At 37.0% G+C, this 27,164-nt stretch overlaps 1 protein-coding gene across 1 annotated transcript in view; it reads left to right on the top strand.

Moving 5' to 3' along the window:
- The first annotated feature begins 1,832 nt into the window (after positions 1-1,832).
- Positions 1,833-27,164, top strand: part of TWSG1 (twisted gastrulation BMP signaling modulator 1) — a 94,733-nt gene continuing 69,401 nt past the window's right edge. Inside the window, exons 1-2 of the mRNA XM_053714918.1 lie at positions 1,833-1,963; positions 5,887-6,040. Coding sequence (XP_053570893.1) covers positions 5,918-6,040 — 123 coding nt within the window. The 5' untranslated portion in view covers positions 1,833-1,963; positions 5,887-5,917. The remainder of the gene's footprint in view (positions 1,964-5,886; positions 6,041-27,164) is intronic.

Below are 27,164 nucleotides of genomic sequence, written 5' to 3' on the forward strand. Positions count from 1 at the left end.
CCACCAATCAGCAGGCACAACCCAGGTTGAGAACCAAAAATGGGCCGGATTTAAAACTTTCTTGCTTTTCAAATAAAGATAGCAAGAGAATGAAGAAAAATTGTTAATAGGAGTAAATTAGAAAGTTGCTTAAAATTGCATGCTCTATCTGAATCATGACAGAAAAAAATTGTGTTCAGTGTCCCTTTAATGTTTTAGAAGATTTTATGATAATAGAACAAATAGACATGAAAGGAGCTGGAGAGAACAAAATACAGCTTTACTTGGAAAAATGTGAACGTTTTATTCTTTCTCAGACAATAAGAAATACAAAAAGAAGTGTTGACTGTATTTAGCAACTCTGTGCATTTTATGGAACAGCAATCTAGAGGTAAATGGAACGCAAATCTGAGGCTAAAAAAAAAAGGAAAGTGGAAATGAAATGTATAGTATGACATTTTGTAAAGGTTTTCTTTTTCTTTATTCTCTATTCTTTAATGTGAAATGAAGATTTGTATAATTCACATATATTGATTTTTTGTATGATTGCTAATAAGTAAAAAAAAATGAATTTTCCTTTTCTGTTATATTTTGATTATAAAAAGATAAATAAAAAATCAAATGAGCCGCACACATGAAATTAAAGGACAACAAAATGTACCAAATGCAATTGCTTCTTTTATATTTTAAACTTTTAATGAATATATTACCTCCCCTCTTATGTTAAGGAGGACACGGCTGCACACTGCAGCTTTAGCTAGTTTTCCTGACTCTTTATCATGTTGCCTGCTTAGGTTAGAATAGGATCTCATTTTTATCTGCTAAAGTAAATGAGATAAGAGTCTCATCAGAACATCCCCCTGCAATAACAGAATCCCAAAATGTTTATTTCATGATTTAGTAAGAACATACAATTTTAAACAACTTTCCAGTTTATTTCTATTATCAGATTTCCTTCATTCTCTTGGTGTCCTTTGTTGAAGGAGCAGCAATGCACTACTGGTTTCTAACTGAACACCTGGTGTGCATATGAAATTGATATATATATATATATATATATATATATGCAGCCACCAATCAGCAGCTAGAACCTAGGTTCTTTGCTGCTCATGAGCTTACCTAGATAAACCTTTCAGCAAAGGATAACAAGAGAGGGAAGCAAATTAAATAATAGAAGTAAATTGTAAAGTTATTTAAATTGTATGGTCTATCTAAATAATGAATGTCAAATTATGACTTTACTGTCACTTTAACATTATTTTCTTATGAATACTTTTCTGCAATGCAGCACGTATTTGTTGATATATAACTATAAATCTATACAATTAATGTAATTACTTAAACGTACCTTAACTTTGTTGCAACACAGAATATCAGATAATAGAAAGTGGATTGCAAAAATACAAGTAAATAGGCACCCTGTGAGCGTAGTGCCCTAGGGCAGATGTCTGGGCAACCTATTGATACATGCAGCCCAGTTTAAATGTTCTCAATAGACCGATACAACGCCCTGTAATCTATAAGAGAGGAACTCGTATGCAGACTCCAATAGCAATCTCTAATCTTGCCTCTGGCAATGTATATAAACACACCACTAGAATTCTGTGATTGCTTTGTATGTGGGTGCATATGTGTGTATATATAAATGTCTTTCCCCAACTAGCTCTCCTGGGTATTACAAATAACTGTGCTCAGTGGGAAACCTGCAGCATTCCTACAGCATGAAGGTAGCCTGGAGAAGAATAGCAGTCATTAGTGTGAGGATGGAAAAGAGGAGGGAGGTGCTCTCTGGATAACTGCCTAGAAGTTTTTTTGTGAGCATACGGGGGGCTGGGATATGCTGCTCCTCCTTCTCTTTCCCTCCACACGCCATCAAGGTCTGGGAGTGTGCAGTAGACTGTATCGTTTCAGCCGTGGAGTGAGGGAAGCTGCAGTGGGACAAGCTCAAGGGTGAAGGAGAAATACCAGCACATAGAGGCCATTGGTGAGCACCTGGGGCGGAAGGATCAGGGCTATAGGGACAGTTGACGTCACACATTATTTGTCTGTTTAGGTATCATGCATGCTTATTGCACGTAAAGTAGTTCTACGCTTAGTAAATCATTCTGACAACGGTAGCAATTTAGCAAACTTTGCAGTTGTGTAGCTCACCATACAAAGAGCCGTTTTAAAGGCGATCAAAAGTTATCATGAAGTAAAAGCTGCTGTTGTAAGAGTTTTTGTTACTGAGGTCATTATGGTTGATCCAGCACAATTTTTGAAATCGCTACACAGAACTTTTCTGTATACATATTACGCACCATTCCTTCTACATGTTCTGATTAGACATTTCTTGAGTGTTTAACCCTGTTTAAGAACAGGTCGCCCAAACCATAACGCGGGGGCCTGCAACAAAATGAGCTGAGCTGGTACTGACTGCTTCTGGGTAGAATAGTGGCACTGCTTGAACCCTGGGCTGTGGAATTTGCCCATCATTTCTCATGATGTTTGTTTATAGTAGCACCACAACAACAAAAGTACATTTACAACAACTATTTAGGTTGGTGCTACATGCAGCAGCTCAGGATATAATTTAGGGTGGGTAGTGAGAGATTCTATGTTAAAGGGACATGAAACCCCAAAAATTATTTCATGATTCAGATAGAAAATTCAATTTTAAACTTTCTAATATTATCTAATCTGTTTAATTCTCTTGGTATCATTTGTTGAAGGAGCAGCAATGCACTAATGGTTTCTAACTGAACAATCGAGATATATATATACAGCCACCAATCAAGAGCTAGAACCTATGTTCTCTGCTGCCCCTCAGCTTGCCTAGATAAATCTTTAAGCAAAGGATAACAAAAGAAATAAGCAAATTAAATAATTAATGTGAATTGGAAAGTTGTTTTAAAATTGGATTCTCTAAATCATGAAAGAAATTTTTTGGGTTTCATGGCCCTTTAACATAGAATCTCTCAATACCCTCCCTAAATTATACTTTGCTCAAAGTATATTGGTAATAGTTCTCTATGTATTGCCTGTTTCAATCAATCCTTCATCCAGAACTATTAAAATGTATCCCATAAAGCCTTTTACCTCTAAACATTTGGATCCCAAGTGCAGTACATTTGAAAAGGTATTGAAATGTTCTATTTGTTGGACCTATACCAATAGAATAGATACTGTCACCGACAGAGTTTAAATAGTATAAATGTGACAAGTCATTGTATTGTTTATTGCTGGGTGTAATGGTGAGGTATGTATACATTAATGTTACCACACTCCTTTTCTTTTAAGGATCTTTTAGGATAATTTATCAGCCTGAAATATGTTTCTCTTGTAGATTTTGTTTGTCTGTTAGTACTTATAACAAGCAGGTGTATGATGTAAAGTGCCCTAGTTATTTACAGCATCTTATTGTGGATGCTTATTATACGTATTCCAATAACAAATATAATTCATACCTACTGTTATATTGATTTCAAATTAAATATAAAATATTTTTTTCTAAATTTAAAAATATTTTTTAAATTAATTTGTCATCAACCCTTCAAACAATGAGACATTTTTTGAGCTTCTGGTAAAATAATGTTAAGTAATTAATTTTTCTGGTGAGTAATTAGAAAATATTTCTTATTAGTGCATAATAAAGTTTAAACCAAACAATTTATTAATTTAGTTTTATTGAATTGTGCAGTGACTTATATTGTTTATACTGTTTATTTGTGTCAGTGAGACAAGACATAAGTGCATATAGATGTTTCAAATATGGAATTTTGTTTCTTTAATAAATTCATGCTTCCCAATAATATATCCTGAACCAAAGTCTACCTTCAATAATTTTTCTGTTTTCTGCACCAACTTTATAATAGAATAAATGGCCCATAGAAATGCAGTGTACACAATAGATTTAATGTGCTTACCCCTTATACTAGAGAGGGGGGAAATCAGCTTACAGGTAGAGTCAAAAAGATAATTTACACATTTATTTCAGAATCTGTTGAGCATAGTACACCTATAACAAATTATTTGTAATGCACAAGGGCATTCTGCTATTTTATGCAAGAGAAAGGTGAGTTTGTATGAGATGAAGTAATAATTTGACAAACTTTTTACTTTTGTTACCAAATTTTCTTTAGAAACAATAATAAGAGTATCTTGTTGGACTAACTATACATGTATACAAGCTTTTGAGAGTTTTCTATCTTCCTCTGGTCTCAAGCAATACTGATCAATACAATAGAATTCACAGAATATATATTGACACAAAGGATGGTTAAAAGGACAAAGTGTTACAGAAGTCTGAGTACAGAAAGAGGAGGTGGTGCCATAAAATCAAATATTTTTTTTAATTGCATAATGTTTGGCCATTTTATTCTTAATTAAGCACTTTACATATATGAAATGCATTTTAGAAGCTTTTTTTTTTTCTTTTTGCAAAATACTCCCTTTTGCAAAAATGCTTGCTTTAAAAATTATTTCTGTTTGAGACAACTGTTCATTGTGCAGACAATTCTCAATTGATACACTTGTATGTTGTGCTTTGAAATCCCACACCTGCAAGTGATCTGAGCTTCAATGTCACAAGACAGCTTTTGGAGCACTCGTGTAGGATATATCTCTATCTCTATCATCTGAAACAGAACAAAATTGATTATACTGCAAAATGCTTTAAATCAAATATTTAAATGGCACTGCATGTCATGTTTTTAATGCTGCATAGGAATATTTTGTCACTGCTGTGTATGTATAGCAATCTGTGCTTTGGATAGCTTACATAACATTTATAAATAACAGAAAATATAAAGTATTATAATGCTCCACCCGGCCACTTCATAATGCCACCTGGCTGGCAACATTTTCGGTGGAAAACTGACTAAATTTTAAACTGTCAAGAGAAACAACTGTATTTATGCATGTTTACTTTTGACCATTTCATAATCCTCATGTAAACCTGTTGTATTCAAACTCCCTGTGCTCAGTACATGAAAAACACAGACAGTTTTAACCCCTAGACGGCGTTCCGACGTTTCATGCCATCCTAAAAGTTCTAGGCTTTGACGAGGCGCTAGCAGCAGACCCTATGCATTATACAATTGGTTGTGCATCCAATGACCTCACGGAGACACTGACCAATCAGATCATGCATTAACGTTCTGTTCTAATCAGAGCTTCGGGCAGCTCAACCGCCTCTGGGAACCTGACCATGGGTCCCACCCCCCTGAGACGTGCTTTTAAAGGTTCTCGGACAGAATGCTTGTGCGATGGATAATAATCTGACAGACAAATGTCAGTCTGATAACAGTCAGGTCTGTCCGAGAAGATTTAAAAGCACATCTTGGTGGGCTCTGATTAGAACATAACTCTCTGGAGCGTATCTGCCTTTTTGCGTTAATGCATGATCAGAATGACCTGTGTCTCCGTGATGTCACTGGATGCATAGCCAATAGGATAATGCATAGGGTTTGTCGCTAACGCCTAATAGGCTTTGACACCATTAGGACGATATGGAACGTCCTAACTTATACGACGTCCAGTCATTCTGACTTTACTAGGCGCTAGCGATAAACCCTATGCATTATCCAATTGGTTGTGCATCCGGTGACCTCACATAGACACAGACCAATCAGATCATGCATTAACGCCTTAGTGCCTCTGTCATTTTCTGTAAAACTTCTAATAACATAGTCTAATGGGAATCCATTTTAGACCATATCAGAGTATTGTTTTCTATACAGCACTGAACATATTCTGTTGAAAGAAATACTAATGCATAGCCATTGGAGATATATCTCCTGTTTACAGATATTGAAATGAAAGGTCACAAGCTGTATGTTTCTATGTGGTGTAGAGACTAACAGGACAGTCTTCATGCCCTGAGAGGGTTTAGTCTATTTAATTTATTTCTTATGTCTTTATTTTTAGAGCTGCTGAGAAGTTTTACTGGTGACAAAACATGAATTCATCCTACTTTCCGGTTACAGCCACAGCCCTGCTCCTGTGTTTTTCTTGGATTTTACCAATCCGAGGCTGCAATAAAGCACTTTGTGCAAGTGATGTCAGCAAGTGTTTAATTCAGGTAAAAACAAAATGCGCTTTTGAACATCTACAACTTTAAATTCATGTAAATTCTTTGTGTGCATGTACCTTTTTCATGCAGAATATTTTGCAGTTTATATTATGGTTTTATATAAAGTGTATAGTGTATCTTGCATGCCTTTTTATAAAATGATCTTTTCTATTTTAAATGGTAGTGTGTACAGCATATTCAAGGCTAGTGTATGAAATATGTAGCTGCATTAGTTTGTGATTGATGTCACTGGAAAATCGATTAATTCTTTTGATAATAATTTGTAACACTGAATCGATCCCAGCTTGAAAAAAAAAAAATTCTACAAACCTGAACCTCTCTCTATCTATCTATATATCTATATATGGGTTTTCCAGGTTTCAGTGATCTGGTTTGTTAGTGTGGTCTACTAGTGTTGGATGTTAATAAAGTTACAAGTGTGGCGTAGTGCATTCTGTATCTGGCACACACTGCAAGGGCTAAATGGAAATTATGGTGAGGCATCGATTAGAGGAAGCTAGTGGATGAGGACTGAAAAAGAAGAGAATAAAGCAAATTAATTGGAGAGAAGTGATGGGAAATAAGGAAAGAAGGGAGAGTGAGTGGTGGAAATGAAGGGGCAGGTTGGCCAGTTGGTGTCAGATATAAATGGGCTCAAGCAATCACAATTCTGAACTTTGCTTGGTGCACTAAATTATCAACACAGTTGTTAGAGGTAAATTACAGAAAAATAGCCAAGATAAACAATGAAAGCATATTTGTATTTTGTAACTATACTTAATAAACGTTATGATTTGATGTTTAATTATATTTAGTGAATAAGGAAATTCTGCAATATACCTTTTCATATTTATTTTCCCTCCATTTCTTATTATTTTAAAATATGAAAATTGTGGGGCTTTCCAATTCTGCAACTGGAAACGCACATTGCAAATTTAATAAGCCTAAACCTGATACATACAGTATCTCACAAAAGTGAGTAAACCCCTCACATTTTTGTAAATATTTTATTATATCTTTTCATGTGACAACGCTGACAAAATGACACTTTGCTACAATGTAAAGTAGGGAGCGTACAGCCTGTATAAGTTTAAATTTGCTGTCCCCTCAAAATAACTCAACACACAGCCATTAATGTCTAAACCATTGGCAACAAAAGTGAGTACACCCCTAAGTGGAAATGTCCAAATTGGGCCCAAAGTGTCAATATTTTGTGTGGCCACCATTATTTTCCAGCACTGGTTTAACCCTCTTGGGCATGGAGTTCACCAGAGCTTCACAGGTTGCCACTGGATTCCTTTTCCACTCCTCCATGACAACATCACGGAGCAGGTGGCTGTTAGAGACTTTGCGCTCCCCCACCTTCCGTTTGAGGATGCTCAATAGGGTTTAGGTCTGGAGACATGCTTGGTCACTCCATCACCTTTACCCTCAGCTTCTTTAGCAAGGCAGTCTTGGAGGTGTTTTTGGGGTCGTTATCATGTTGGAATACTGCCCTGCGGCCCAGTCTTCGAAGGGAGGGGATCATGCTCTGCTTCAGTATGTCACAGTACATGTTGGCATTCATGGTTCCCTCAATGAACTGTAGCTCCCCAGTGCCAACAGCACTCAAGCAGGCCCAGACCATGACACTCCTACCACCATGCTTGACTGTAGGCAAGACACACTTGTTTTTGTACTCCTCACCTGGTTGCCTCCACACATGCTTGACACCATCTGAACCAAATAAGTTTATCTTGGTCTCATCGGACCACAGGACATGGTTCCGGTAATCCATGTCCTTAGTCTGCTTGACTTCAGCAAACTGTTGTGGGCTTTCTTGTGCATAATCTTTAGAAGAGGCTACCTTCTGGGACAACAGCCATGCAGACCAATTTGATGCAGTGTGAGGCGTATGGTCTGATCACTGACAGACTGACACCCCCCCCCCCCCACCCCTTTAACCTCTGCAGCAATACTGACAGCACTCATTTGTCTAATTCCCAAAGACAACCACTGGATATGACGCTGAGCACATGCACTCAACTTCTTTGGTCGACCATAGTTTTTCACAGTTAGACAATGCTAGTTCACATGTGCCATATAGATAACATTCTGCTCACTCCTGTGGAGTTATTCACGAGTCAGCACTGATTGGCCAAAATGCAAGTCTGTCAAAAGAGCTGAGATAAGGGGCAGTCTGCAGAGGCTTTAGATACAAGGTAATTGCAGAGGTAAAATGTGTATCATTATAACAGTGTTGGTTATGCAAAACTTGGGAATTATCTATCTTTTTAAACTATAAACATTTTCAAGTAGACTGTCCCTTTAACACACCTGGATTGGCTCTTTCAAATAAGACAAGTGGTGGGTGGAGTTTGGGTATTGAAACATAATTGCAGCTAAGTGTTTAATGCATACAGTATGTGTGTGTATGTGTGTATATATATTATATTATATTATATTATTAGTATTAGTATGTCTGGGGTTGTCATGTTCCTTGTTCAGAGGAGAATTGCCTGGTATTTCGGGCTGGATTGACCTTACTTGGCGGGATCAGACTCGTGCTTCAGGAAAGTTTTCCTCTGTGAAAAGCACACTACAAGTGGCAGTATTCATTAATTATTAATATATTGTGCTCAGTAACTTCGAGAAAAGCAAAGCGACAAAGATATTTACAATGCAGACATGGCAGAGGTGGTGGTACTTGTGAGTACCCCCATACTGGTTCCAGGCCACCGCAATAAAGCAAATATTCCCAGTGCATATTTACACTATAGTCTCTGTAATGTGCAATAGCATTATGTCTAAAAAAAAACAACAATGTACATACCTTAATTTAAAAAATACTTTTTTGCTAAAAAATGCTAAATATCATCTGAGCATTCAGCAAGTCGTAATCTTTTGGTTCGGGGCTGCATGTATGTGTGTATGTATATGTGTTAGAAAAATGGTATACACACACACAGTCATGGCCAAAAATATTGGCACCCTTGCAATGTGTTAGATAATGCACCACTTCGCCCAGAAAATTGTTGCAGTTACAAATGTTCATGTTTTGTTTGTATTGGTATGGCACAAAAAAGTGGAGAGAAAAAAGCCAAATCTGACACATACCACGCAAAACTCTAAAAATGGACTGGACAAAATTATTGGCACCCTCAATTTAATATTCGGTACCACACCCCTTGGAAAAAATAACCAAAATCAATCGCTTCCTGTAATTATCAGTAAGTTTCTTACACCTACCTCTCTACTGGAATTTTGGACCACTCTTCTTTCACCAACTGCTCCAGGTCTCTCAGATTGGAAGGGTTCCTTTTCCCAACTGCTTTTTTGAGATCTCTCCACAAGTGCTCTATGGGATTGAGATCTGGACTCATTTCTGGCCAGTTCAGGACTCTCCAGTGCTTTGTTTTAAACTATTTCTGGGTACTTTTTGACGTGTGCTTTAGGTCATTGTCCTGCTGCAAGACCCATGACCTCTGACGGAGACCCAATTTTCTGACACTGGGCCCTACATTGCACCACAGAATACTTTGGTAGTCTTCAGATTTCATAATGTCATGCACACAGTCAAGGCATCCAGTGCCTGAAGCAGCAAAGCTATTCCAAAACATCAGTGAACCGCCACCATGTTTGACTGTAGGGACTGTATTCTTTTCTTTAAAAACCCAATTTCTTTTTCTGAAAACAGTAGAATGATGGGCTTTAGCAAAAAGCTGTAATTTTGTTTTGTTTTTCCACAGCACATTCTCCCAAAAGGATTTTGGCTTTCTTGGGTAAGTTTTGGCAAACTCCAATCTGGCTTTTTTATCTTTCTGTGTCAGTAGTGGGTCCTCCTGGTTCTCCTACCATAGCGTCCCTTTTCATTCAGATGGCAACTTATAGTGCGAGCTGACACATTTGTACCCTGTGCCTGAAGGTCAGCTTGAATTTGTCTGGAAGTTGATTGAGGTTTTTTATACACCATTCGAACAATCCTTCGTTGCAATCTTTGATCAATTGTTCTACTTTGCCCACGTTCAGGGAGATTAGCTACACTGCCACAGGCTGTAAAATTCTTAACAATGTTTCGCACAGTGGACACAGGAACATTAAGATCTCTAGAGATGGACTTTTAATCTTGAGATTGTCCATGCTTTTCCACAATTTTTGTTCTCAAATCCTCAGACAATTATTTGCTGCTCTTTCTCTTCTCCATGCTCAGTGTGGCACACAGACACAACAGAAAGTCAATTTTTCACCATTTTATCTGGTTGCCGGTATGATTTCTATATTGTCATCACATGTTAATTGATACAGGTGAGTTTAATTACAAATTACAGGAGCATTACAAACTTGGAATGCAATTATTTCTTACAATTTTGAGACGGTGCCAATCATTTTGTCCAGTCCATTTCTGGAGTTTTGTGTGGAATGTGTCGGATTTGGCTTTTTTGTGTCATACCAATACAAACAAAAGAAACAAACCTGAGAATGCCTAAACGTTTGTAAATGCAACAATTTTTTGAGCGAAGTGGTGCATTATCTGACAGAAATGCATGGGTGCCAATATGTTTGGCCATGACTGTGTATGTGTATGTATATTTTTATTGTACGGCTTTGGGAAAAGGTATTTACTGTAAAAAGTAAGGTGTTTATTGGCCCTAAAAGGTGATTTCAGTACTGCCTTATCTTCAGCCTCTTCCAGCCAGAAAATGAAAGGTCCATTGTAGGTAAGTGATGAAGCAGCAGACTATGGATGCTAATGGTAATGTGGTCAGGGTTGCTGTTGGTGTAGTTGGGTTTCATTATGATTAGTGGTTATGGGGTAGCATGTGGTCTGGGCAATCAGCATAAATATAGGTACCCAAGATTAATGTCTGAGTTAGGAGCTCATTCCAGGCTAGTTATCGCAAACAGTCATCTGAAACCTTTTATCATTTAGTAACTGACAAAGTGAAATCTGTAACTAAATAATAGCTGTTAGTTTGTGTTACAATTTCATATATAAGGTGCTACTACAAATTGTCACTTATATAGCTACCATAAAATGTCTTTTGTGTTTAATCGCTAGAATGAATTACATTGTTTACAAATATATTCTTTCTTTCATGTAATTAGCAAGAGTCCATGAGCTAGTGACGTATGGGATATACATTCCTACCAGGAGGGGCAAAGTTTCCCAAACCTCAAAATGCCTATAAATACACCCCTCACCACACCCACAAATCAGTTTTACAAACTTTGCCTCCCATGGAGGTGGTGAAGTAAGTTTGTGCTAGATTCTACGTTGATATGCGCTTCGCAGCAGGCTGGAGCCCGGTTTTCCTCTCAGTGTGCAGTGAATGTCAGATGTGAAGAGAGTATTGCCTATTTGAATTCAATGATCTCCTTCTACGGGGTCTATTTCATAGGTTCTCTGTTATCGGTCGTAGAGATTCATCTCTTACCTCCCTTTTCAGATCGACGATATACTCTTATATATACCATTACCTCTACTGATTCTCGTTTCAGTACTGGTTTGGCTTTCTACTATATGTAGATGAGTGTCCTGGGGTAAGTAAGTCTTATTTTCTGTGACACTCTAAGCTATGGTTGGGCACTTTTATATAAAGTTCTAAATATATGTGTTTAAACATTTATTTGCCTTGATTCAGGATGTTCAACGTTCCTTGTTTCAGACAGTCAGTTTCATATTTGGGATAATGCATATGAATTAATCAATTTTTTTCTTACCTTAAAATTTGACTTTTTTCCTGTGGGCTGTTAGGCTTGCGGGGGCTGAAAATGCTTCATTTTATTGCGTCATTCTTGGTGCGGACTTTCTTGGCGCAAAAATTTTCTTGTCATTTCCGGCGTCATACGTGTCGCCGGAAGTTGCGTAATTTTTTTGACGTTTTTGCGCCAAAAAATGTCGGCGTTACCGGATGTGGCGCCATTTTTGGCACCAAAAGCATTTAGGCGCCAAATAATGTGGGCGGCTTTTTTGGCGCTAAAAAATTTGAGCGTCATTGTTGTCTCCACAATATTTAAGTCTCATTATTTATTGCTTCTGGTTGCTAGAAGCTTGTTCATTGGCATTTTTTTCTCATTCCTGAAACTGTCATTTAAGGAATTTGATCAATTTTGCTTTATATGTTGTTTTTTCTATTACATATTGCAAGATGTCTCAGATTGACCCTGAATCAGAAGCCACTTCTGGAAAAACGCTTAACTGAGTTTCAGTTCTACCAAAGCTAAGTTCATTTATTTTAAATGTTATAAATGTTTATCTTTAGCTATGGTTTGTAATAAGTTATTATGATATACTTTTACATGCAGAATCCATTAGTATTTATGCTTTATATATTTCCATTCTTACATCTTATGTACAAGAAATATTTAGAAGATTTATAAGAATTTTTTTTCTGATTCTATTTTAAAGGCTTTGTCTGACTTCGTGCCTTCTAATAACATTTTTAGGTCTTTTTCACTTCTTTTTTAATTATTGAAGTTTCAAATGACCAACAACATACTGATTTATCCTTCTCTGATGATGTTTTTTCTCTTTCAGAAATTTTCTTCATCAGATATTGACACTAACAAATCTACTTTTTTATTTTTCTATTATTAAAGTACATTTGTTCTTTGTTGAAAAGGTGTTGATTATTTTGGATATTAAGGTAACTAGTTCTTTAAGACTAGCTGACACTATTTCTGCCTATTTATTCTTCTGTGTTTTTAGAGGTTTTCTTTCCAATTCCCCATACTAGGGAATGGAATAGGCTGATAATTTTCTTGTATTCCTTCTTCAAAGGTTTTAAACTATATTCTTTGCCAGCAGTTAAATTCAATTGGGAGGGTTCTCCAATTTATTGGGGCTATCTCTACTTCTACTAATTATGCTATTTTTTCTATAGCAAAATAGTATTTATTTTCCTTTAGATAGTTGTATCTTATTTATGGAAAATTATTTAGTTTCAGGTACTTTTCTTGGTCCTGTGATTTATTTGGATATTGCAATTGCTTCATTTTTTCTGTTTACTTTAAGATCAAGTATCAGATTATGATTTATTTTAGCATTGTTAAAGGGACAACATTTACTAGACTATGTGCTGTTGCATTTGTCTTGTTGTTTTGCATTTATTGATTATGCAAGTCCACTGTATTGACTGGTCTTTTTAACTGGACTATCATGCTAATAATTTCATTTGTGTCTTCATTTTATTGAATATTTTCGCAAATGAGGGTTAATCAATTATTTGTTTTATAAATGGATTCAATTCTTAACTGTTACTCTGGGCTTCAAGATTGAGTTCTAAGACTAAAACTTTAAGCTTATACTAGTTTGGTTGTTCTTATTAAGGAACAAATTCCTGAGTTCTTTCCCAAGTAACATGTTTATAATTGGAGTTCGAAATCAGCTCCCTAATATTGCGATGTACGTGCCGTATTCCAGCTTCTTTGAAATTTATTTGGTTCTATTTTGTCCAAATTTCTTTGATTTTATTCCAGTAAGGCTAACACTTTCTTTAAGTGTGTTTCTGTCCTATATATTTTGGGTACTGTTGAAGCATGGCTGGGCACCCATGGGGTTCAAGCGCTGCTCAGACCTGGAATCTTCTGGGGTATTTCTTCCAGTTCCTTTTTATAGAACCGGGTTTTGGAGTTTTATTCAAACTATTTTGCCTTTTTATGGTCATTGATAGCATTATTTGTTTTCATTAGATACAATAAATGCATATTTTCATTTTTCTGTCTTCATTCAGATTATTTTCTGAGGATGCGGAATCTCATATGATTCACTTGCTCTTCAGGACATAGTTAGAGGATCTTTTTTTCAAAAGCTCTTGATTCCTCACACAAGGGTCACCTTTTTTAGGTTTCCAGATAGTTTGTGTCTCTGTCCTTGTCTCTATCAGACAAGGGATAATTTTATTGTGTTCCGTCTGTCGGTACCTTTAGTCTCCTTCAGTTGCTATATATGCATAGAAGTTTTAGGTCTTATGGCCACAGCATTGGATTCAATTCCCTTTGATCATTTTCAATAGAAAGAACCTTTCCAGTCTTTTATGAGTGTTGTTTCTTCAAAAACATGGTTGGATGAGCCATTTACCAAAAAGTTTGTTGATTCCTCAGACAAGGGTAACCTTTTTAGGTTTCCAGATAGATTCAGTGTCCATGACTCTGTCTCTGACGGACAAGAGACGTCTGAAATTGGTTTCAGCTTGTCGAAACCTTCAGTCTCAATCTTTCCCTTCGGTAGCCTTATGCATGGAAATTCTAGGTCCTATGACTGCTGCATTGGATGCGATCCCCTTTGCTCGTTTTCACATGCGACCTCTTCAGCTCTGTATGCTGAACCAGTGGTGCAGGGATTATACAAAGATATCTCAATTAATATCTTTAAAACCGATTGTTCGACACTCTCTGACGTGGTGGACAGACCACCATCGTTTAGTTCAGGGGGCTTCTTTTGTTCTTCCAACCTAGACTGTGATCTCAACAGATGCAAGTCTGACAGGTTGGGGAGCTGTATGGGGGTTTCTGACAGCACAAGGGGTTTGGGAATCTCAGGAGGCGAGATTACCAATCAACATTTTGGAACTCCGTGCAATTTTCAGAGCTCTTCAGTCGTGGCCTCTTCTAAAGAGAGAGTCGTTCATTTGTTTCCAGACGGACAATGTCACAGCCGTGGCATATGTCAATCATCAAGGAGGGACTCACAGTCCCCTGGCTATGAAAGAAGTCTCTCGAATACTTGTATGGGCGGAATCCAGCTCCTGTCTAATTTCTGCGGTTCATATCCCAGGTATAGACAATTGGGAAGCGGATTATCTCAGTCACCAAACGCTACATCCGGGCGAATGGTCTCTTCACCCAGAGGTATTTCTTCAGATTGTTCAAATATGGGGACTTCCAGAAATAGATCTGATGGCTTCTCATCTAAACAAGAAGCTTCCCAGGTATCTGTCCAGATCCAGGGATCCTCAGGCGGAAGCAGTGGATGCATTGTCACTTCCTTGGAAGTATCATCCTGCTTATATCTTTCCGCCTCTAGTTCTTCTTCCGAGAGTGATTTCCAAGATTCTAAAGGAGCGTTCGTTTATTCTGCTGGTGGCTCCAGCATGGCCTCACAGGTTTTGGTATGCGGATCTTGTCCGGATGGCTACTTGCCAACCGTGGACTCTTCCGTTAAGACCAGACCTTCTATCGTAAGGTCCTTTTTTCCATCAGGATCTCAAATCCTTAAATTTGAAGGTATGGAGATTGAACACTTGATTCTCAGTCATAGAGGTTTCTTTGACTCCGTAATTAATACTATGTTACAGGCTCGTAAATCTGTATCTAGGATGATATATTATCGAGTCTGGAAGACTTCCATTTCTAGGTGTTTTTCTCATCATTTTTCTTGACATTCTTTTTGAATTCCTAGAATTTTACAGTTTCCTCAGGATGGTTTGGATTAAGGTTTGTCTGCAAGTTCCTTGAAAGGACAAATCTCTGCTCTTTCTGTTCTTTTTCACAGAAAGATTGCTAGTCTTCCTGATATTTATTGTTTTGTACAAGCTTTGGTTCGTATAAAACCTGTTATTAAGTCAATTTCTCCTCCTTGGAGTTTGAATTTAGCTCTAGGGGCTCTTCAAGCTTCTCCGTTTGAACCTATGCATTCGCTGTATATTAAATTACTTTCTTGCAAAGTTTTGTTTCTTTTGGCCATCTCTTCTGCTAGAAGAGTTTCTGAATTATCTGCTCTTTCTTGTGAGTCTCCTTTTCTGATTTTTCATCAGGATAAGGCGGTTTTGCGAACTTCATTTAAATTTTTACCTAAGGTTGTGAATTCTAACAACATTAGTAGAGAAATTGTAGTTCCTTCATTGTGTCCTAATCCTAAGATCTCTAAGGAAAGATCGTTGCATTCTTTGGATGTAGTTAGAGCTTTGAAATATTATGTTGAAGCTACTAAGATTTCCGGAAGACTTCTAGTCTATTTGTTATCTTTTCTGGTTCAAGGAATGGTCCGAAGGCTTCTGCCATTTCTTTGGCATCGTGGTTAAAGTCTTTGATTCATCATGCTTATGTTGAGTCAGGTAGAACTCCGCCTCAAAGGATTACAGCTCATTCAACTAGGTCAGTCTCTACTTCCTGGGCATTTAGGAATGAAGCTTCGGTTGATTAGATTTGCAAAGCAGCAACTTGGTCTTCTTTGCATACTTTTACTAAATTCTACCATTTTGATGTGTTTTCTTCCTCAGAAGCAGTCTTTGGTAGAAAAGTACTTCAGGCAGCTGTTTCAGTTTGATTCTTCTGCTTATATTTTCAGTTTTTTTCATTATAAGATTTAAACTTTGTTTTGGGTGTGGATTATTTTTCAGCGGAATTGGCTGTCTTTATTTTATCCCTCCCTCTCTAGTGACTCTTGCGTGGAAGATCCACATCTTGGGTATTCATTATCCCATACGTCACTAGCTCATGGACTCTTGCTAATTACATGAAAGAAAACATAATTTATGTAAGAACTTACCTGATAAATTCATTTCTTTCATATTAGCAAGAGTCCATGAGGCCCACCCTTTTTTGTGGTGGTTATGATTTTTTTTGTATAAAGCACAATTATTCCAATTCCTTATTTTTTATGCTTTTGCACTTTTTTCTTATCACCCCACTTCTTGGCTATTCGTTAAACTGATTTGTGGGTGTGGTGAGGGGTGTATTTATAGGCATTTTGAGGTTTGGGAAACTTTGCCCCTCCTGGTAGGAATGTATATCCCATATGTCACTAGCTCATGGACTCTTGCTAATATGAAAGAAATGAATTTATCAGGTAAGTTCTTACATAAATTATGTTTTCCCTTTATTTTGTCATGTTAAATAGCTGTTTTGCCTGTTGAAACTGCCCTTTAAACTGGAAATTTCAATACTGCAGTATTGGTTATAGAAAAACTATTTTAAACAAGAGACAACAGCGCAAAACAACATCCTGATGGGTGTTGAGAGAGGACAGCCCAATTTGACGCCGGAAGTTTACACGTGGTTGCGTCATTTTTGACGCATGTGTGTTACAGACGTTTTTTTGTGCCAAAAAGTGTGGGCGTCATACTTGGCGCCAAAAAATGTGGGCGTCATACTTGGCGCCAAAAAATGTGGGCGTCGTATTTGGCGCCACTTTTTTTCACATTATTTAAGTCTCACTTTTTTGTTGCTTCTGGTTGCTAGAGGCTTGTTTGTTTTGCATTTTTTCCCCATTCCTGAAACTGTCATTTAAGGAATTTGATAATTTTGCTTTATATGTTGTTTTTTTCTATTACATATTGCAAGATTTTCCATAAATTATTCCTGGATCAGAACATACTGAGGGATTCCTGTTGACTAAGAAGTCCTACCAAAGCTAAGTTCATTTATTTTAAATGTTATGAATGTTTATCTTTAGCTATGGTTTGTAATAAGTTATCATGATAAACTTTTACATGCAGAATCCATTAGTATTTATGCTTTATGTATTGCTATTCTTTTTACATCTTATGTACAAGATATACTTAGAAAATTTATAAGAGTATTTTTCTGATTCTATGTTAAAGGCTTTGTCTGGCTTTGCGCCTTCTATTAAAATTTTTAGGTCTTTTTCAAACTTCTTTTTGATGAAGTTTCAAATGACCAACAACATACTGAATTATCCTTCTCTGATGTTTTTTCTCTTTCAGAATTTTCTTCATCAGATATTGACACTAACAAATCTACTTTTTTATTAGAGTACATTTGTTTTTTGTTGAAAAGGTGTTGATTATTTTTGATATTGAGGTAACTAGTTCTTTTTCAAAACTAGCTAACATTTTATTTCTGCTTATTTTATCTTCTGTGTTTTCAGAGGTTTTTTTTCCATTTCTTCATACTAGGAAATGGAATAAGCTAAGAATTTTCTTCAAAGGTTTTAAATTATATTCTTTGACGGCAGTTATTTTCAATTTTGAGGGTTCTCCAATTTATATGGGGCTATCTCTACTCCTGCTAAATTATGCTATTGTTTCTATAGCAAAATAGTATTTATTTTCCTTTTAGATGGTTGTATCTTATTTAAGGAAAATTATTTATTTTCAGGTACTTTTCTTGGACCTGTGATTTATTTGGATGATGTTGCTTTTGCTTCATTTTTCTGTTTACTTTAAGATCAAGTATCAGATTATGTTTTATTTAGCATTGTTAAGGGACAAAGTCTACTGCTCATTTGAGGTTCAGACTGGGTGCTGTTGCATTTGTCTTGTTGTCTTGCATTTGTTTATGCAAGTCCGGTGTGTTGTCTGGTCCTTTAACTGGATTAACATGCTAATAATTTTATTTTCATTTTATTGAATATTTTCACAAATATGTCTTTAGCTGTTTTTAGCTAGAAGAATTTTGTGATCTCTAAAAAAATCCTTATTTCTTTTTTTCCAAGATAATCAATTATTTGGTTCATATTGGATTCAATTCTTAAAGGGACATTATACACTCATTTTTTCTTTGCATAAATGTTTTGTAGATTATCTATTTATATAGCCCATAAAGTTTTTTATAAAAATAAATGTATAGTTTTGCTTATATTTAAATAACATTGCTCTGATTTTCAGACTCCTAACCAAGCCCCAAAGTTTTATGTGAATACCGTCAGCTACCTACTCCAGCTTGCTCCTGTTTGTGTAAAGGGTCTTTTCATATGCAAAAGAAGGGGGAGGGGGGGGAGTGTCTTATTTGCCACTTGCAGTGGGCTTTCCAGCTACCTTTTCAACAGAGTCAAACTGACATCTTCTAAGTAAGTTTTTAAACAGTTTTATACTGGATTTTTATATCAGTATCTGTGCATCTTATTCTTTATAGTAGTGTCTATTACATGCAGTTATATGAAAATGAGTGTATACTGTCCCTTTAACTGTTATTCTGGGCTTCAAGATTAGGTTCTTAGACTAAAACTTTAAGCTTATTTTAGTTTGGTTGTTCTTACTAAAGAACAAACTTCTAAATTCTTACCCAAGTAACATGTTTTTAATTGGAAGTTTTTTGGTTCTATTTGGTCCAAATTTCTTAGATTTTGGGTACAGAATAAAATTTGGAGTAAAACCGTCTATGAGAAGTTTTTTTTTCTCTCTATTATATTCCAGCTATTCCAGTAAGGCTAACACTTTCCTTAATGTGTTTCAGTCCTATATATTTTGGGTAATGTTGAAGTGCGGTTGATCACCAGTTGAGGCTCAAGCGCTGCTCAGATCTGGAATCTTCTGGGGTATTTATTCCAGTTCCATTTTTAGGAACTAGGTTTTGGGGTTTTATTCAAAACTATTCATTGTTCCAAAGATAGAAAATCTTTTTATTACATAAATGTACCATCTTTTACATTGGTATTTATATGGTCTATTCTGCCTTTTTTTTTGGTCAGTGATAGCATTATTTGTTTTCATTAGATACATAAGATGCATATCTTCATTTCTGTTTTTCATTCAGATTATTTTTATTTTCTGAGACTACGGAATCTCATATGATTCAACTTTGTTTTTTCAAGACATGGTTAGAGGATCTTTTTATCAAAAGCTCTTGATTCCTCACACAAGGGTCACCTTTTTTAGGTTTCCAGATATATTGTGTCACTATCTTTGTCTCTAACAGATAAGTGATTTTTTTATTGGGTTCCATCTGTCGGTACCTTTAGTCTCTATTATTTCCTTCAGTTGCTATATATGCATGGAAATTTAGGTCTTATGGCTGCAGCATTGGATTCAATTCCCTTTGCTCATTTTCATAGAAAACCTTTCCAGTTTTTTATGCTGCATAATGGTGCAGGGATTCTAGGATTTCACTTTTTAAATCTTCGAATTCTATGTTTATCTATCTTTGATTCAGTGGTTAAAATCACCATTTTAGTTCTACAGGTCTCTTCGATTCTTTCAACCTGGACCATGATCTCTACAGATGTGAGTCTTTTAGGTTGGGAGGCTGTCTGAGGTTCTCTGTCAGCACAAGGGGTTTGGAAATCTCAGGAGGCGAGATTTCCATTTGATATTTTGGAACTCCGTGCATTCCCAGAGTTCTTCAGTTGGTTTCTTTTTAAGAAGAGACGTTTATTGTTTTTTTCAGACAATATCACATCTGTGGTGTATGTCAATCATCAGGGTGGGACTATCAGTCCTTAGACTGTGACAAAAGTATCTCGGATATTTGCTTGGGCTAAATCTAGCTCCTATCTAAATTCTGTGGTCTTTTTCCCAGGTATAGACATTTGGGAAGCGGATTATCTCTGTTAATCAAGCTTTACATCCGGGAGTATGGTCTCTTTACCCAGATATGTTTTTCAATTTTTCAGATGTGAGGGCTTCCAAAAATAGATCTGTTGGCATCTCGTCTTAACAAGGAACTTCCCAGGAGCCTATTTCAGGTCCTGGGATCCTCAGGCGGAAGTAGCTTATGCATTGACACTTCCTTGGAATTATTATTCTGCCTATATCTTCCGCCTCTAGTTCTTCCAAAATTCTAATGGAGCGTTCATTTGTACTGCTGGTGGTTCCAGCATGGCCTCACAGGTTTTGGTTTGCGGATCTCATTCGGATGGCCAGTTGCCAACCTTGGACACTTCCGTTAAGACCAGACCTTCTATCTCAAGGCTCATTTTTTCCATCGGGATCTCAAATCCTTCAATTTGAAGGAATGGAGATTGAACGTTTGATTCTTAGTCATAGAGGTTTCTCTGACTCAGTGATTAATACTTTGTTACAGGTTTGTAAATCTGTCTCTAGAAAGATTTTTTATCAAGTTTGGAAGACTTACATTTCTTGGTGTTCTTCTCATAAATTCTTTTGGCTTTCTTTTAGAATTCCTAGAATTTTACAATTTTTCAGGTTGATTTAGATAAGGTTTTGTCTGCAAGTTTTTTGAAAGGACAAATCTCTACTCTTTCTGTTCTTTTTCACAGAAAAATTGCTATTCATTCTGATATTCATTGTTTTGTACAGGCTTTGGTTTGTATCAAGCCTGTCATTAAGTCAAATCTCTCCTCCTTGGCGTCTCAATTTGGTACTGAGGGCTTTACAGGCTCCTCCATTTGAACCTTTGTGTTCTCTGGACATTAAAATTACTTTCTTGGAAAGTATTGTTCCTTTTGGCTATCTCTTCTGCTAGAAGAGTTTCTGAGTTTTCTGCTCTTTCTTGTGGATCTCCTTTTCTGATTTTTCATCAGGATAAGGCAGTGTTCCTTCCTGTTATTCATTATTTTGTTCAGGCTTTGGTTCTTATCAAACCTGTCATTAGGCCAATTTCTCCTCCTTGGAGTTTTAATTTGGTGCTGAAGGCTTTACAGGCTCTTCTATTTGAGCATATGCTTTCTCTAGACATTATTTATTTTCATGGAAAGTATTGTTCTTTTTAGACATCTCTTCAGCTAGAACAGTTTTTGAATTATCTGTTCTTTCTTATGAGTCTCCTTTTTCTGATTTTTTTTTCAGGATAAGGTGGTTTTTGCTATCCTCATTTCAATTCTTACCTAAAGTTGTGATTTCTAACAACATTAGGGAGGAATTATTGTCTTTTCCTAAGATTTCTTTGGTAAGATTCTTACATTCTTTGGATATGGTAAGAATTTTGAAATCCTATGTTGAAGCTATTCAGATTTCAGATAGACTTCTAGTCTATTTGTTATCTTTCCTGGTCTTAGGAAGGTCAAAAGGCTTCTGCCATTTCTTTGGCGTCTTGGTTAAACTTTTGATTCATCATGCTTATTTGGAGTCGGGTTGATTCCCGCCTCAGAGGATTACAGCTCATTCTACTAGGTAAGTTTCTACTTCATGGGCTTTTAGGAATGAAGCTTCTGTTGATCAGATTTGCAAAGCAATGACTTGGTCTTCTTTGCATATTTTTACTAAATTCTACCATTTTGATGTTTTCTCTTCTTTAGAAGCAGTTTTGGTAGAATGGTACTTTAGGCAGCTGTTTCAATTTGATTCTTCTGCTTATAATTTCAGTTTTTTTTCATTATAAAAATTGAAACTTTTTGATTTGGGTAGTGGATTTATTTTTCAGCGGAATTGGCTGTCTTTATTTTTTCCCTCCCTCTCTAGTGACTCTTGCGTGGAAGTTCCACATCTTGGGTATCTACTATCCCATACGTCACTAGCTCATGGACTCTTGCTAATTACATGAAAGAAAACATAATTTATGTAAGAACTTACCTGATAAATTCATTTCTTTCATATTAGCAAGAGTCCATGAGGCCCACCCTTTTTGTGGTGGTTATGATTTTTTGTATAAAGCACAATTATTCCAATTCCTTATTTTTTGATGCTTTCGCTCCTTTCTTATCACTCCACTTCTTGGCTATTCGTTAAACTGAATTGTGGGTGTGCTGAGGGGTGTATTTATAGGCATTTTAAGGTTTGGGAAACTTTGCCCCTCCTGGTAGGCATGTATATCCCATACGTGACTAGCTCATGGACTCTTGCTAATATGAAAGAAATGAATTTATCAGGTAAGTCTTACATAAATTATGTAATTTATATTATTGCTTATAATATAAATATATATTTCTTTCATGTAATTAACAAGAGTCCATGAGCTAGTGACGTATGGGATATACATTCCTACCAGGAGGGGCAAAGTTTCCCAAACCTTAAAATGCCTATAAATACACCCCTCACCACACCCACAAATCAGTTTTACAAACTTTGCCTCCAAGGGAGGTGGTGAAGTAAGTTTGTGCTAGATTCTACGTTGATATGCGCTCCGCAGCAAGTTGGAGCCCGGTTTTCCTCTCAGCGTGCAGTGAATGTCAGAGGGATGTGAGGAGAGTATTGCCTATTGAATGCAGTGATCTCCTTCTACGGGGTCTATTTCATAAGGTTCTCTGTTATCGGTCGTAGAGATTCATCTCTTACCTCCCTTTTCAGATCGACGATATACTCTTATATTTACCATTTCCTCTACTGATTCTCGTTTCAGTACTGGTTTGGCTTTCTACAAACATGTAGATGAGTGTCCTGGGGTAAGTAAGTCTTATTTTCTGTGACACTCTAAGCTATGGTTGGGCACTTTATTTATAAAGTTCTAAATATATGTATTCAAACATTTATTTGCCTTGACTCAGAATGTTCAACTTTCCTTATTTCCAGACAGTCAGTTTCATATTTGGGATTATGCTTTAAATTATCATATTTTTTCTTACCTCAAAAATTTGACTTTTTTCCCTGTGGGCTGTTAGGCTCGCGGGGGCTGAAAATGCTTCATTTTATTGCGTCATTCTTGGCGCAGACTTTTTTGGCGCAAAAATTCTTTTCCGTTTCCGGCGTCATACGTGTCGCCGGAAGTTGCGTCATTTTTGACGTTATTTTGCGCCAAAAATGTCGGCGTTCGGATGTGGCGTCATTTTTGGCGCCAAAAGCATTTAGGCGCCAAATAATGTGGGCGTCTTATTTGGCGCCAAAAAATATGGGCGTCGCTTTTGTCTCCACATTATTTCAGTCTCATTTTTCATTTGCTTCTGGTTGCTAGAAGCTTGATGTTTGGCATTTTTTTCCCATTCCTGAAACTGTCTTATAAGGAATTTGATCTATTTTGCTTTATATGTTGTTTTTTCTCTTACATATTGCAAGATGTCTCACGTTGCATCTGAGCCAGAAGATACTACAGGAAAACCTCTGCCTGCTGGATCTACCAAAGCTAAGTGTATCTGCTGTAAACTTTTGGTAGCTATTCCTCCAGCTGTTGTTTGTAATAATTGTCATGACAAACTTGTTAAAGCAGATAATATTTCCTTTAGTGATGTACCATTGCCTGTTGCAGTTCCCTCAACATCTAAGGTGCAGAATGTTCCTGATAACATAAGAGATTTTGTTTCTGAATCCATAAAGAAGGCTTTGTCTGTTATTTCTCCTTCTAGTAAACGTAAAAAGTCTTTTAAATCTTCTCTCTCTACAGATGAATTTTTAAATGAACACCATCATTCTGATTCTTTGGACTCTTCTGGTTCAGAGGATTCTGTCTCAGAGATTGATGCTGATAAATCTTCATATTTATTTAAGATGGAATTTATTCGCTCTTTACTTAAAGAAGTACTAATTGCTTTAGAAATAGAGGATTCTAGTCCTCTTGATACTAATTCTATACGTTTGGATAAGGTTTTTAAAGCTCCTGCGGTTATTCCAGAAGTCTTTCCTGTTCCTAATGCTATTTCTGCAGTAATTGCTAAGGAATGGGATAAATTGGGTAATTCATTTACTCCTTCTAAACGTTTTAAGCAATTATATCCTGTTCCGCCTGACAGGTTAGAATTTTGGGACAAAATCCCTAAAGTTGATGGGGCTATTTCTACCCTTGCTAAACGTACTACCATTCCTACGTCAGATGGTACCTCGTTTAAGGATCCTTTAGATAGAAAAATTGAATCTTTTCTAAGAAAAGCTTATCTATGTTCAGGTAATCTTCTTAGACCTGCTATATCATTGGCTGATGTTGCTGCAGCTTCAACTTTTTGGTTGGAAACTCTAGCGCAACAAGTAACAAATCGTGATTCTCATGATATTATTATTCTTCTCCAGCATGCTAATAATTTCATCTGTGATGCCATTTTTGATATTATTAGAGTTGATGTTAGATTTATGTCTCTGGCTATCTTAGCCAGAAGAGCTTTATGGCTTAAGACTTGGAATGCTGATATGGCTTCTAAATCAACTCTACTTTCCATTTCTTTCCAGGGAAACAAATTATTTGGTTCTCAGTTGGATTCTATTATTTCAACTGTTACTGGTGGGAAAGGAACTTTTTTACCACAGGATAAAAAGTCTAAGGGTAAAAACAGGGCTAACAATCGTTTTCGTTCCTTTCGTTTCAACAAAGAACAAAAGCCTGATCCTTCGTCCTCAGGAGCAGTTTCAGTTTGGAAACCATCTCCAGTCTGGAATAAATCCAAGCCTGCTAGAAAGGCAAAGCCTGCTTCTAAGTTCACATGAAGGTACGGCCCTCATTCCAGTTCAGCTGGTAGGGGGCAGGTTACGTTTTTTCAAAGAAATTTGGATCAATTCTGTTCACAATCTTTGGATTCAGAACATTGTTTCAGAAGGGTACAGAATTGGTTTCAAGATGAGACCTCCTGCAAAGAGATTTTTTCTTTCCCATGTCCCAGTAAATCCAGTGAAAGCTCAAGCATTTCTGAATTGTGTTTCAGATCTAGAGTTGGCTGGAGTAATTATGCCAGTTCCAGTTCCGGAACAGGGGATGGGGTTTTATTCAAATCTCTTCATTGTACCAAAGAAGGAGAATTCCTTCAGACCAGTTCTGGATCTAAAATTATTGAATCGTTATGTAAGGATACCAACGTTCAAGATGGTAACTGTAAGGACTATATTGCCTTTTGTTCAGCAAGGGAATTATATGTCCACAATAGATTTACAGGATGCATATCTGCATATTCCGATTCATCCAGATCATTATCAGTTCCTGAGATTCTCTTTTCTAGACAAGCATTACCAATTTGTGGCTCTACCGTTTGGCCTTGCTACAGCTCCAAGAATTTTCACAAAGATTCTCGGTGCCCTTCTGTCTGTAATCAGAGAACAGGGTATTGTGGTATTTCCTTATTTGGACGATATCTTGGTACTTGCTCCGTCTTTACATTTAGCAGAGTCTCATACGAATCGACTTGTGTTGTTTCTTCAAGATCATGGTTGGAGGATCAATTTACCAAAAAGTTCTTTGATTCCTCAAACAAGGGTAACCTTTCTGGGTTTCCAGATAGATTCAGTGTCCATGACTTTGTCTTTAACAGACAAGAGACGTCTAAAATTGATTACAGCCTGTCGAAACCTTCAGTCTCAATCATTCCCTTCGGTAGCCTTATGCATGGAAATTCTAGGTCTTATGACTGCTGCATCGGACGCGATCCCCTTTGCTCGTTTTCACATGCGACCTCTTCAGCTCTGTATGCTGAACCAATGATGCAGGGATTACACGAAGATATATCAATTAATATCTTTAAAACCGATTGTTCGGCACTCTCTAATGTGGTGGACAGATCACCATCGTTTAATTCAGGGGGCTTCTTTTGTTCTTCCGACCTGGACTGTAATTTCAACAGATGCAAGTCTCACAGGTTGGGGAGCTGTGTGGGGATCTCTGACGGCACAAGGAGTTTGGGAATCTCAGGAGGTGAGATTACCGATCAATATCTTGGAACTCCGTGCAGTTTTCAGAGCTCTTCAGTTTTGGCCTCTTCTGAAGAGAGAATCGTTCATTTGTTTTCAGACAGACAATGTCACAACTGTGGCATACATCAATCATCAAGGAGGGACTCACAGTCCTCTGGCTATGAAAGAAGTATCTCGAATTTTGGTTTGGGCGGAATCCAGCTCCTGTCTAATCTCTGCGGTTCATATCCCAGGTATAGACAATTGGGAAGCGGATTATCTCAGTCGCCAAACGTTGCATCCGGGCGAATGGTCTCTTCACCCAGAGGTATTTCTTCAGATTGTTCAAATGTGGGGGCTCCCAGAGATAGATCTGATGGCCTCTCATCTAAACAAGAAACTTCCCAGGTATCTGTCCAGATCCCGGGATCCTCAGGCGGAGGCAGTGGATGCATTATCACTTCCTTGGAAGTATCATCCTGCCTATATCTTTCCGCCTCTAGTTCTTCTTCCAAGAGTAATCTCCAAGATTCTGAGGGAATGCTCGTTTGTTCTGCTAATAGCTCCGGCATGGCCTCACAGGTTTTGGTATGCGGATCTTGTCCGGATGGCATCTTGCCAACCATGGACTCTTCCGTTAAGACCAGACCTTCTGTCACAAGGTCCTTTTTTCCATCCGGATCTGAAATCCTTAAATTTAAAGGTATGGAGATTGAACGCTTGATTCTTGGTCATAGAGGTTTCTCTGACTCCGTGATTAATACTATGTTACAGGCTCGTAAATCTGTATCTCGAGAGATATATTATAGAGTCTGGAAGACTTATATTTCTTGGTGTCTTTCTCATCATTTTTCTTGGCATTCTTTTAGAATACCGAGAATTTTACAGTTTCTTCAGGATGGTTTAGATAAGGGTTTGTCCGCGAGTTCTTTGAAAGGACAAATCTCCGCTCTTTCTGTTCTTTTTCACAGAAAGATTGCTATTCTTCCTGATATTCATTGTTTTGTACAAGCTTTGGTTCGTATAAAACCTGTCATTAAGTCAATTTCTCCTCCATG

Source organism: Bombina bombina, chromosome 5 (assembly GCF_027579735.1).
Source record: "Bombina bombina isolate aBomBom1 chromosome 5, aBomBom1.pri, whole genome shotgun sequence".
NCBI classification, from domain to species: domain Eukaryota; kingdom Metazoa; phylum Chordata; class Amphibia; order Anura; family Bombinatoridae; genus Bombina; species Bombina bombina.